We start from the raw sequence: 13,360 nt of genomic DNA, 5'->3' as shown, positions 1-13,360 counted from the left end.
GGAGTTGGCGATCACAATAAGTTTTTCATTCGTAACCCTTGCCTCCTTCTCAACCTCGACAGCGCTGTCGTAGCTTGCGGATTGGATGCCCGGCACGTTGACCGACCATTCCTGGTCTGTTTACTAGATACTGAAACGTCGGGCATAAGACTGGATCACCGGAGGCCAAGAACATTGGTGGTGTTTGCTCTGTAGGCACCAATACGCCTTTGGTCATGGTCATTACGATCTTGTAGGAGTTACCCTAAGGATTCGCATTGGCACTTGTGCATAGCCTATCGGAACAAGTTCTCTTGCTCTTCTTAATCGCACTCTTTAGCGCTGATCTTGCAGGCCTGCACGGCGATCTATTTTAAATTTCTCGGTTTACACGCGTTGCACCCTTTGTCTTGCACAGTGGCACGCACTGCGGAGGTTTGCTATCGCGTCTACCCACCAGTAAACCTGTGGCTTTCCATTTCTAGGTGGATTCTAGACATGGTGGCGTCGCACGCCCGCGGTAGTGTAGCAACTAATTGGTCAGCGATTTGCACTATAGCGAACCGACTTGTAAAGCCACAAGGCCCTGTCAGTTCGTTATCAGTCCTGGGCTGGAGAACGTCACGTCAGGTTGAGCTTTGCCAAAACTTCCAATAAGATCTGACCCTTTTGGTTCGTACAACGACTTCCCCGACTTCACCCGCCACCACCAACGGCGACGGTCCCGTCAGCTTCATGGTTACGAGGTCGACCATCTGAGCGAACTGAACTGAGTGGTCGATAGACCAACGAGGCGGAGCGTAGCAACTGCAGTAGAACACTCGGTTCATCTTGGCAGCAGCATATTCTCGTTGGAGGTTGACACGACCTCCTGAACCGGAAACCTACTACCCAGTTACCGTTTCCGGGAAGGATGCGGTATAAGTCCGATACAATGGTTATGTCCGACAATGACTCAGAGGCTGCATGGTACAGCAGCTGCTAGGCCGCGTAGCAGTGGTTCAGGTTCAGTTATGTCATCCTCAGGCCCGTGGCTTATCAGCCGGCTTACCGGCTGGGCACCGCGGGTCCTCCATTAAGTGCTTGGCGTTTGCACAATTGGCTCCTGTCGGGAAACCTTACAGGCTCAGGACTTATGCCTTCATTCAACGAGCCAGAAGTAGTCATCCTTAAGTTTGGCTGTCTCCAGGGCCAGGTTCGCTGGGGCTGGACCCTTTTGGAGGCGGTTGACACAGTGACCACTTCTACCCCGAACCTCTCCTTGAGGGCTTGTGCAACGTCGGGTACTTCATCCAGATTTTTAGGCTGGAGAGGCATCTTTTCCTAGAACTTGGTCAGCTACCGTCTTTCAGGGAGCTTTTTTTTCGTGGTGTACTTCCGGAGTTTCAGTATCACCTCGTCATTGCGAGATAGACGGATGCTCCGCACATCCGTCCCTAGATTCTTGAGCTGGTTTAGCCCCTCATTTTTTTCAAGGCTTCTGAGTACTTCAACCCGTCCGTCTTGATTATGAGGGTATCCCCCCGCACCGTTCCTTCTAGACCTTCCTTGATCGTTTGGCTACTTCGCCATTTTGGGCATTTTGATGCTTCTGCCTACCACGATAACCCAAGGGTTCCCTACTGCCTTCACTTTGGCCGGTTTTTCAGCGGACCTTGACCAGGTGGTGAGCTTACCCGCGGGTGTAGCACAAGCAATCTTTTCTTTGTTTTACCGAGTGCCGTTTTGCACGGGGGTTGCCTAATTCTCTTAGCAACCTGCCCCGTAGAGCAGGGATGTTACGGATATCCGCATCCGCATCCGCAAATGCAGAACATCCGCATGAAAATCGACATCCGCATCCGCATCATACCATGCCATAATTGGATATATATAAATAAAATATCGCTTCACAAAATTTTGTATAAAAATTTTCCTTGGTGTATTTACTGCCCAAATAACTTTTGCACTGAGGAGGGACATGGTCATGTGAAATAAGCCAAATAAAACGCAAGGGATGCTACGGATATCCGCATCCGCGAATGCGGAACATTCGCATGAAAATTGACATCCGCATCTACATCTGCAATCGTAATCACATATCCGCATCCGCATCCGTATCTGCAGATGTCTGAAAAATCACACACCCCTGGAGCAGACCACTGCGAGAGAGGGGGCATCAGTCTGCACCTCTTTAGATGTATTCGTCCTCCTGGTCCTGACCTCCTTCTGGGCCGCCTTCTGCTTCAGATAATTGGGACTATACTTAAATCAGCCCCAGAGCGCGTTTGGCTGATGGGAGTGGCACTACTCGCTCCATCGGAGATACTTACGAGTACTTGTCGGTTTTGCGAGGAATCGATGGCCTAGTGTCCGACCCTCACCTCCCTAGACAATCTTCCGCTGTTGGTCCGGGATGGTTCGGTAACCGTTATTGGTCAGTGGTCACACATACATTGAGCGCTCTTGGCGGTCGCCAGGCGCCATGCCGTGATGTCTTGCAGCTCTGCTACGGAATAAATGAATCCAAAAAGGAGACGCACTACGCTACACGTTGTTTGTTGGTATATAAGGTATACAGATGAGTGTTGAACGCAAGTGTCTTAGTTTTTCGTCAACAGTATAACCGTCATACCGTGAAGTGGCACCAAAGAGAAGTGGCAAAGCAGCCAAGTTATGACTTCCGCATATTCACTGTCACCAGGAGAGCTAGCCAAGCACACTGCGTTAGAAGCTAAAACTAAAATAAAGCCTTTACAAGATACACTAGTTCGAAGTGAATTGTTTTATTACTCCTTACTTACCAGACAGTCCCAATCCGTGGTGTGGCCTTTGCTATACGTAAGAGCCGTCTCCATTCCACTCGGTTCATGGCTGCAGTTCGCCAACGCTGCAGTCTGCGTAGGGTCCACAGATCATCTTCCACCTGATCGGTCCACCTTACCGCTGTGCACCTCTCCGTCTTGTCCCTGCGGATTGGTTTCAAGAATCATCTTTACCGGACTGTCGTCCGACATCCTTACAATATGCCCAGCCCACCGCAACCTGCCAATCTTAGCGGTGTGGACGATAGATGGCTCTCCAAGCAGCTCCTGAAGTTCGTGGTTCATTCGCCTTCGCCACACTCGTTTTCTATCTGCAGTCCACCGAAGACGGTACGCAACACCCTCCGCTCGATGACCGCAAGAGCGCGTAGAGGACTACCGGTCTGATCTGCGTCTTGTAGATGGTTAACTTGGTGCGGCGACGAATTCTACTCGATCGGATCTGCTGGTATCGTTGTCGGCAGTTACCGTAACCCACCTCGATTTCATCACCACCAACTTGAACTCGAGGTGGGAGGTTAACACTGTCTTCTCGTGAACCCCTTCTTTTCATGTACTTCGTCTTCGAAGCATTGATTACCAGTCCAATCCGTTTGGCTTCAGTCTTTAGTCCGATGTACGTATACGCCATCTTCACAAAGGTCCGAGCCACAATGTCGATATCGTCGGCGCAACCAAACAGTTTAACCGACTTTTGGAATATCGTGCCACTCGTGTTAATCCCCGCTCTTCTAATGACACCTTCCAGGGTAATTCTGAACAGTAGGCACGACAGACCATCACCATGCCTTAAACCTCTTCGGGTTTCAAAGAGACTCGAAAGTGCCTCGATCTACTCGATCCATCATCGCTTTGACAAACCGCGTTAGTTTGTCCGAAAATCCGTAGTCGCTCATAATTTGCCATAGCTGGTCTCGATCGATTGTGTCGTACGCCGATTTAAAATCCATAATCAAATGATGTGTGGGAACGTTGTATTCGCGGCATTTCTGCATAACCTGCCGAACCGCGAATATCTGATCCGTGGTAGCGCGGCACCCATGAATCCCGCCTGGTAGTGCCTCACGAACTGCTTCGCAAATGGTGATAGTCGACGGCACTCTGCCGAAAAGTACCTTGTAGGCAGCGTTCTCGTAGAACTTCCGAGTGTCGTTAGCTTGGTACAGCTCTTCCATCGCTACGCGATCTCGGTCCTCTTGCTGGCGCTTCTTCCTTCGGAGGACTGAGTTTCGGCTGTTTCGTGCCTGTCTGTATCGTTCCACGTACGCTCTCGTACGGTGTTGCAGCATTCTCGCCCGTGCTGCGTCCTTCTTCTCGACTAACTATTCACATTCGCCAAACCAGTCATTTCTATGATTCGGAGCCCTTGTACCTAATAGCGCTACAGCAGTGCTACATATGGCGGATTGGATGCTCCTCCAGCCATCTTCAAGAGTAGCTGCGCCGAACTGCTCTTCAGTGGGTAGCGCTGCCTCCAGCTGCTGCGCGTATTCCTGTGCAACTTCGGCGTCCCGCAGTTGATCGATATTTGGTCGTGGTGTTCGACTTCGGCGGGTGTTAGGGGAACAACGGGCAAGACGGTCACCCTAAGGAAATCATTCATTATTCTGCTCAAAACACAACATTTCAACCAACGATATTCATAATATTCGACATTGACTAGTGCTTTTCATAAAATAATGCAAACTTTTCCGTTTTAGAGTGATTTTATATTAGTTTTCACTAAAATAAAAACAGTCTCGAAAAACCACTATTTCACAACGTGCATATGAAACGGACCGGCTGTGCTGGTAAGACCGACCTATGAAAGACTGTAGCAAATTTCTTATCTATACGGGACGACGCGCTGCGCAAAAAAGCACGTGTTTGAAGCTTACCGTCGGCTGCGCTGATGGAATCATTCACATCATTTACATGTAGTGTATCTACAGCGTATAACAATGTTTTTAATGATGATTTTTGTTTCAAATGAGTGTTAATGACTTTAGGTCTCATATCGCATGCTAAGAATGCTGAAAAATGCTGTCGTTTTCTCAGACTGCCCATTTTGCTAACACAACATCTGACCGTCTTGCCCAAGAGGCAAACATTTTTTTGGATCGATTTGATTTCCAAAAAAACAATATTTTCACTAAACTATCTTCACCCACGTGTCTCAAATATGTTCAATTATTCCAATGTCATTGAAAACTATACTTTTCTGAAGTTTTACCGAAGCAGAAGCTTAAATTCGACACGGCCAAAACTACATCACATTGCTTTGCTGTTGCGGGTGAGCTTATTTTGATTATTTCTCAAATAACTAACTATTGTTTCAATCCACATAATATCTCGAAACTCCCAGGATCCTGTTGGTATGTAACTGGCATAACTGATTTGTGTTAATTTCAATGGTTTATATAGAAATGAGCAACGGTCCATCTTGCTCGCCCTGTCTGTGTTGCCCGTTGTTCCCCTATACACCGTCGATAGTTTTTAGCGCACGCACACAGCTACTAGGTAGTGGTTCGAATCTATATTCGCACTGCGGTAAGTGCGAACGTTGATGATGTTGGAGAAGAACCTGCCGTCGATTCGATCCTCTGTTTGTTGGTCGGGTGATCTCCAGGTGGATTTGTGGATACCTTCGCGGGGGAAAAAGATACTTCGGACTACCATACCACGGAAAGCCGCAATGTTTACGGCCGTTATCATTAGACACGACATGCAGGCTATCTAGTATCTGGTCCAGTTACCGGTCTGTACATTGCCTGGTAGGACTCAACATTCATGTCCCGATTTTCACGATTTTCACGTCCCAACTATCGTAGGCCTGTTCCAGTTGCGCGTAGAATGCTTCCTTCTCATCGTTAGGTCTTCCTTCATGTGGGCAGTGCACGTTGATGATGCTGTAGTTGAAAAACCGGCCCTTTATCCTCAATTTGCACATCCTTGCGTTGATTGGCTGCCACCCCATCACTCGTTGGCGCATCTTGCCCAGTACTATGAAGCCAGTTCCCAGATCGCTGGTGGTGCCACAACTCTGGTAGAAAGTAGCCGCCCGGTGCCCGCTTTCCTAAACCTTCTGTCCTGTCCAACAAAGTTCCTGCCACGCTACGACTTCGAAGTTGGGTGGATGTAGCTCGTCGTAGGTTATCCTGTCGCATGCTAGTTGCCTAGGTCCATGCCGATTGTTCCGATCAGTATTATCTCTTACGTAGTTTGTAACATGTTCTTATCCGGGGCGGCTCGTTGGGCCTTTCTCGCCGGGGGACCATCGATGAGTCCTACGCTGCCACCAGGACGTTGATCAGCTGCTCCTAACATGAAGATCAGACGCTGTTTTGAGCCACACCATGCTGGTGAACAGACGCTCGGGTTGGCGAAACTTTTCCTCTACCGCCGGAATATGGTTCACACGCCAATTATCGTTTTATTACTCCTGCCGGGTACAAATTACAATTGTCTCAAGGCCACAAACACGAGCTTGAAGCAATGTTGTAATACCTTCTGTGTTTGGGCCATTTAGTAAGATGTAACACAGAGTTTCATGCAACGATAGAACTCGGAAGGATCGCTCGATATTGAAGTCAATAGAAATGCTGCCAGAATAATCGAGAATACGAGAATCATCATATTCAAATGGTAATACGAACTATAAAATAGACAGACGCTTTGGTTACAACACCAATGGCACTTCTTAGCGCACCAAAATTATTTGTTTGAAGTTGTAAAACAGCGTGGGAATGCAGTTCCATTCTAGTTTGAAAAAGGAAAATAATTCAAAAATAACTCTTCTTATCACTATTAGCATCGTTTTGACGAGTGGTAGAAGCATACTAACTATTCCAATTGAATAATTTTGAGGCGCTAACAAGTGCCATTGGTGATTTAAAATAAAGAGTGTTCAATTTTCCGACATTAAGAATTGCCATTTGTAATTCACAAGGGATGATTCTAGTTCTCCTATTATTTTTTCACACAGTACAAGCAAGCAAACAAAACATATTAGAAGAAAAAAACATGGAAAAACGCCGAAAAACCAAAAAAACTAATTCTTTTCACCCACGCCCAAGCCTTTAAGAGACTGTGAGAAACTAGTGAAATTACCTGGGGAAGCTAGTACTAATCCCCATCTTTCGAGTGAAGACTGTTGTTTTTGCAGCTTTTCGTAGCTTTTAGAGAAATTTCATTTTTAAAAAGTGCATTTTTTTATCTAAATTGTCCTAAACCCTAAGAAACAGTTGAAAATTTGCTTAAGGTATGTTCGGCAGAATGATGTAATTTTTAAATATGAAAAAATATCTAGAACATAGTAGGCCTCTAAAATCACATGAAAAAAAGTTATTTAGTATTTTTCGATTTTTAGAAACTTTGAGAATGTCTGTGTATAAAACTACCTGTATGTGGTCGATTTTCAAGAGGTAGAACAAGAGTGTCCTCAGCAAAGTTTTTCTACATAAAATTGTCTACAACTTTGCTGAAGACTTCGTTTCGATTTGATAAGTAAATAAAAAAAAAATATCTCACTTTCAGGTGAATTAATCAAAAATTTATTTGCATCAAAAGATGCCTCTCAAGATTAACAAAAACTTTGCCGAATACTTTTTAGTGTTTAAATGGCATTATTATACTCAAAAGGCTGACGATCACGTTTTTCGCGTTCTAAACCACTGTGCAACGTACGCACAACTAATTAACCAAACATGCCTGTGACGGTGCTTTTCACACAGACAGGAGATCGAAAATCTTGCACTGCGGTAAACTATTTGCGGTACGCCGATTTCTTCTACTGATCCGTCCGTACGTGTGTGTTATGAATTGGGAGCAATGTTATTGTTTTTTTTTTTAATGATTGAATAGGCTTTTTCTCTGGGTGCACCAGCGATTGTGATATTGCCCAGGTGTTTTGTGTATTCGACACTTCATATTATTGGCAGTATCGCTATTGAACTAATGATACGCTTATCATTCATACCCGTGCTTGTGTGTAAGTTTCACCTTTCCGTTTTAAGCTCACTGCTCTACTCTATCGAGCCCCTGTCCATCCTAACAATATCGCCTGATTACAATTCCCTGGAGAAAATTTTCATTAGTTACTCGCACAAGTTTTATTAGGGATTTATTTTTGTTAGACGGAGAGTCAACAGGAGCACTCTAGAGTTCAAACTGAAAGACAAAGCGAACTCTGTAACCTTGCATACTTACTCATTAAAGTTTCACATTTTCGATTGATTCCCATAGATTTATACTGTGTTTTTAGAGAAAAGAACTATCAAAGTTTAAAACGTTTTTTTAAGCCGAATTTTGAATTTAGTATTCTTTATTGAGTATTTGAACAATTTTTAAAAATTTGAAACAAAATCGACCTTTCTCAAAACGTACTGTAGATTATTTTGGAAAACCTAACTTGAGCATACCTAACGCAAACAAGGAATTGGTTTATCTGATTAATGGCCAAACTATAAGCTTACTTGGAAAAAGTTGAAACATTCTACAATTTATGACATATTTACAACTCACTTGAAAACCGCGTTTGAAAAGTCTCTCTCGATAAAAATGTATGGTATCTAACATATCAGCAAAAATTAATAACAATCTCATAGACGAATTGGTGCGAATGAATAACACCATTAGGTGATATAATTGACTTTCCTATAAGACTTTTAGACTTTTTGAAAGGTTTTTTCTAGGCGAATGAAAGAATTTATATTGTTTTAGAAAATTCTTTTAGTTTCTCGCTCAGCTTCTGTTCAAAAGTTATTCAAAACATCATAAAATAAATTCAGAACTTTAGAACGTTTCCTGATGGGTATAATGATGATTTTTGATTTGAATAAAACTTTGCGCACGTAGGGTAGCGAACGGCTTCGGCAGTGATTTTTTTCGGCAGGGTTTCTGAATAGGATTACTGCAGAAAACCTGCCGAGGGAAACCATTGCCGAAGTCGTTCGCTACCCTATTTGGCTTCACACACTGAATATTCCGAAATATGTTTCAAGTGACCGTTTATAGAGTACATAAATAATGTTGCAATATTTGGGTAATTTTTTCTGTATTTCAAATTAATCTTTTAATCTTGCCCAGCTCAACATCTTTATCTCGCTATGCCGCTTATGTTTTGAAATGCTGGTGATTAAACATCGAGAGGGCAGTGCAGCACACAAGTGAATCGAAACAAAACAAAACCAAAACAAAGTCTGCTGTAAGAGAGTTCACAAAATGCGGAAAAATATCATTACGAAATGAATACTCGAGGAGGGTTTTTGTTAGGCTTTTTCTTTTTTGGAAACAAGAAACATCTGTTACGGCGTTGTTGTCTTGTACCTACATCTGTAGCTAAATCCGAACCAGTGAAGTTCACTAGCCTTCGAGAGGCGGCTCCAATGCAAATTCCATCCACAAGCCGCTGAGTGTTAGAATGATTGGGCAAATTAAACGATTCTACCAATTGACTGCTTGAGGCTAGTTCGAGGAACGATCTGGAGAGTAACCATCGAACTAGTAAGGACTCTGACCGAAAATCCACTTACATTCCGACAAAGATTCCCATCGCCGTCGCTTGCAGCTAGTTCCGTTACGTTCGGTGACCCATATTTTCCGGGAACCTGCCGAGATTCACCGACCCAGCGAAGATGTTGGGCAGGTTTCGTATTACGCCATGCCGAACGCCAGCCTAACGCGATGCAAGAGGACACAAACTTGTCTGTTCCGTTGGATTTTCTTGACTGGAACTCAAGTCGTAACCAGACATTCGCAGACTTGCTGAGTAAACTTCACGCAGTCCAACAGGAATAGACAACATTCAAATGATGCGATCATAAATAATGGTGGCGTGGCGGGGTAGAATCGATAAACACGTTGGTTGGGGAATAGGATGGCAGGCAGCGTGGAAATTGAATGATATTTGAGAATTTGCACTTCGCTCGCTTGTCTCGGACGACAGGCGTATGAGTGGATCCCATTCAAGCGACAGCAGCGCAAGGAAAAGGGTATTGTAATGTGGGCAGCACCATTTTTCACACATAACACATCCAGTTAGGAGATGGGGTTGACTTGTCTCGATGACTTCCCAACAGGCGGGATGGGATCCGCGAAAACCGGGAATCGTCGCACAGTGGGAGGACATTTTTCCGACGGCATTATCCAACCGGAGCGATGCAAACAAGTTCATCCCGTTCGGTGCGGAGCGATTAAATCGGATTGGCCATATTTATCACAGCTCTTTATGACCCGGCAGCATACATAATTTCACCCAACTGCTGGCACACACTCCATAAGTGGGCGCAATTTACGCGAGAGGAAAATGAGAGCACTAGGAATGGAGCGAATTATGTGTTCATTATCATGCAGTGCGCGCGCCAATTTCACTAGGTAATTTTTCATTCATGTGACGCAAAGACTTTCCCGAATTTCTTTGTGCGAATTGATTGGATGGAGTTATACCTTGTGAACGTTTTCTTGCAAGCTGAATGGTGTGAGATAAGTTAGTCTGATTTGAATTGTTTGGTAACAAGTGGATAATCATTGCATTTAATATTTCAGCGCAATAAACGACCGAGAAATGCTTTGAATTATTGAAAAACAAAATCACCACAAGTAATTAAAAGAAAACTTTTTATTATTATAAATTATAATAAAATGTGAACTTTTTTTGAATAAAAACACTTTAAATTAAATTTCCTTTAAAACAATGAATAACAAATTGATAAACGAAATATCACTCCTGTTTAAGAAACTAATCAAAAAGAAATAATAAATTGTCAGTCCCACTATCATCGCCAGAAGATGGTGGTTCATCATCGGAGTCAGTCTCAGCAGCGGAACCACTATCTACAATATTGTTCAAAAAACACGTCCGAAATTTGGTCAAAATTCTTCCAATACGATCGTTTCGATGCAGTCCATCCTGTTCTTCATTGTAGTTATCTTCATCATCATTCAGTGGATAGGCAAATCCACTGCAGTTTGCTGACGGTTCATCAAAATACCAGCCATTTAGCGCTTCTGTTACCCTTTCTACACCGACAGGTCGTCCTTCGCCGAAAAAATCATCGTCCTCATCTGGGTAGTCGTTGCGCCAGTTATTTTCGTCGTTGGAATCATCCGTATCCTCCTGGTGGATGGAATCACATTCGCTAGATCCTCTGTGGTAACTTGAATAAAACTGATCACTATCTACATCACTACTAGTGTCGTCTAGCGTTTTCGTAACGTAAGGTATGTCAGAGGCTACACAAAAATCGTACAGTAGTTCTCCAAAAGCTTGTGGTTTTGCTGGGAATTCATTATCGGCTCTAGTTGTAGGCACTGCTCCAGCAGCGATTGCGGATGAGTTGGTATCGTCATTCTTTTCCATTTCGAAATTTTTGATTCAGTACTCTGCTGAAAAAGATTCAAGACTTTTGTTACTTTTTTCGGCTTAATAGGTTGCTATGATGGTCGTGAGTTCACTTCTGATTTTTATTTAGACACACTCATCGACATTGTATGGTCAACACGGTAAACACAATAAAATGAAAACCACGTTTTGCAAAGTTTTACAATGGAACGCTAGTTTGCAATAACTTTTATTAGTCAATAGTTGCAAATGATAACAATTTTCGAGACAAGAAAAAGGACTTTTTTATCCAATACCATAATTAAATTTATTCTTCTTTGCCACAGTATGTTCATGGTTTGATTGCTGTTTATAATTTTGAGAAGTTAGAAAATTTGGTGGTTTTAGTGATTAATATTTAGATTTAGTGATTAAATATAGAAAAATGTCAGCAAAAGAGTAACAATAATGATTTCGAATTCAGCCCCCAACCACCTAGACCAATGAAGTCATAAACAAAAAGAAATTCATCTTGAGTCAGTCTAAAAGGGCTGAGAAACGCATCAAACAAAACAAACGATCAGAATTCAGCCAAAAAAAAATAATGTGAAGTATTGCTGAAGAAAACAGTTAACTAAAGCAGAAATGGACTGAATCTAGCTGAAAGTGATTTCAAAAAACAGATGTAACCACAAAAGTGGTAAAACTGTTTAAAAGTGGAGGAAACTAGGTTAAAAATTAATTTTCGATAAGTCTCAAGAATTCATAATACAGTGGAATTTCGATTTGATCACGGTCCAAAAACAGTTTCCGGTTAATCTTCTGGTTTCCGGTTTTGTTGCATATCAGTGAAATCTAACAAATATGCTAAAATTTATCGTTTCACCAAGTCAACAGCTTCGTTGGATTAACGGGAGTATGTTTTTTTGAACGTGATAAAATCGAAATTAGGGTGGCGGCGAAAAGGGTCATGTCAAGTTTCGAAGACCGATCATGTAAAATTTGTTTATTGACCCAAAAAATTATCAGTGCAAAATTTCATCTCAATCGGACATGATTTAGGGTTGTCTCAAAGCACCCAAAGTTTTGATTTTTCAATCCTCTAAAATCTATCTATGAAATTGAAAAAATCAAAACTTTTTTTCGATGCCAAATGATTTAAAAATGCATAAAACGTCGAGTTCTGGTGTTATAGTCTGCAAATGTACGACGAATCGACCATACGCAGAGCCGGCGGTTATGTGGGTAGTATGGGTGGTAGTAAGAGAGCTTCGTAGCCGCAAGGTTACAGAGTCCGCTTTGATAAGCGAGTGGTCGTGGGTTCGAATAAGGCAATCCACGAGACAGTTGCGATCAGCTGATTTCAGTCTGTTTTCAACTTATGACAGTTTTAAGTATGTTCAATCGGTCTCAACTTGGATGCAATCCAGATCCAGAAGCGTGAAAAACAAATGTTATCCGATCGGTAGCTCTAGTATCGCGAGTGCCAATCCTAAATACAACAATATAAAATCACTTTTGCTATTATTGCCGACATTAAAAGATTTTGGTTTTGGCCGTGTTTTGATTTTACAGCTTGAAAAACAGCAACAATAACAAACGTACAAGCAAAAAAACGTCACCCGTGGATTGCCTTATCTTAGTAGAATCAGGCCATTTGGTTGTCAAAGGACTTTAACATGGGTTCATTCTCAGGCTCTCTACTACATACCCTTCCTTCAAGCTGAATTCTATAGTACCCTTGCTGACTTTCATCCTAACAAAAAAGTACCTTTTATAATAAAACTGTTTTGAGTAACGTATAATAGTTCTCTTCAGGGAATTGTAATTATGACGCGGTCTTGGCTGGAGGAACGAGGTTTCGATACGACTCCTTCCTCTTGACAAAAATATAAGTCCTACTTATAATAAACCTGACCAGAGGTGAAGCATTGAGTGCCTTTTCAGGGAATTGTGATTGTGACGCGGTGTTGGTAGGAGGAACGAGGTTCGATAAGACTCCTTCCTCTTGACAAAATAAGTCCTCTTATAATAAAACTGATTTCAGAAATATTTACCCTCTACAGGGAATTGTAATTGGCGATATTGGCACGAGGAACGAGGTTTCGACAAGACTCCTTCCTCTTGACATAATAAGTCCCTCTAAGAATAAACCTGGCCAGAGAGGAACGTTAGGTGTAGCCTCAGTTCAGGCAATTGTAATTTGGCGATATTGGTAGGATAGAAAAGAGGCTCGGTATAGTAGAGCAGTAAGCTTGAAATGTAAGGGTAAAACTCT

General features: G+C 42.8%; 1 protein-coding gene across 1 annotated transcript; it reads right to left on the bottom strand.

Annotated features, from left to right (window-relative positions):
• Positions 1-49: 49 nt before the first annotated feature.
• Positions 50-11,164, bottom strand: LOC129719652 (uncharacterized). Its single transcript, XM_055671046.1, has 4 exons — positions 11,012-11,164; positions 10,536-10,918; positions 9,296-9,438; positions 50-244 (listed from the first exon to the last, which is right to left on the bottom strand). The coding sequence occupies exons 1-4, from the start codon at positions 11,119-11,121 to the stop codon at positions 50-52; spliced, it is 831 nt and encodes a 276-aa protein (XP_055527021.1). The 5' UTR covers positions 11,122-11,164.
• Between the last annotated feature and the right edge of the window lie 2,196 nt (positions 11,165-13,360).

The sequence above is a fragment of the Wyeomyia smithii genome, chromosome 2 (genome assembly GCF_029784165.1).
Source record: "Wyeomyia smithii strain HCP4-BCI-WySm-NY-G18 chromosome 2, ASM2978416v1, whole genome shotgun sequence".
Classification (NCBI taxonomy): Eukaryota; Metazoa; Arthropoda; class Insecta; order Diptera; family Culicidae; genus Wyeomyia; species Wyeomyia smithii.
The sequence above is the reverse complement of the archived record's forward strand: the minus strand, read 5'-3'. Positions and strand labels throughout refer to the sequence as shown.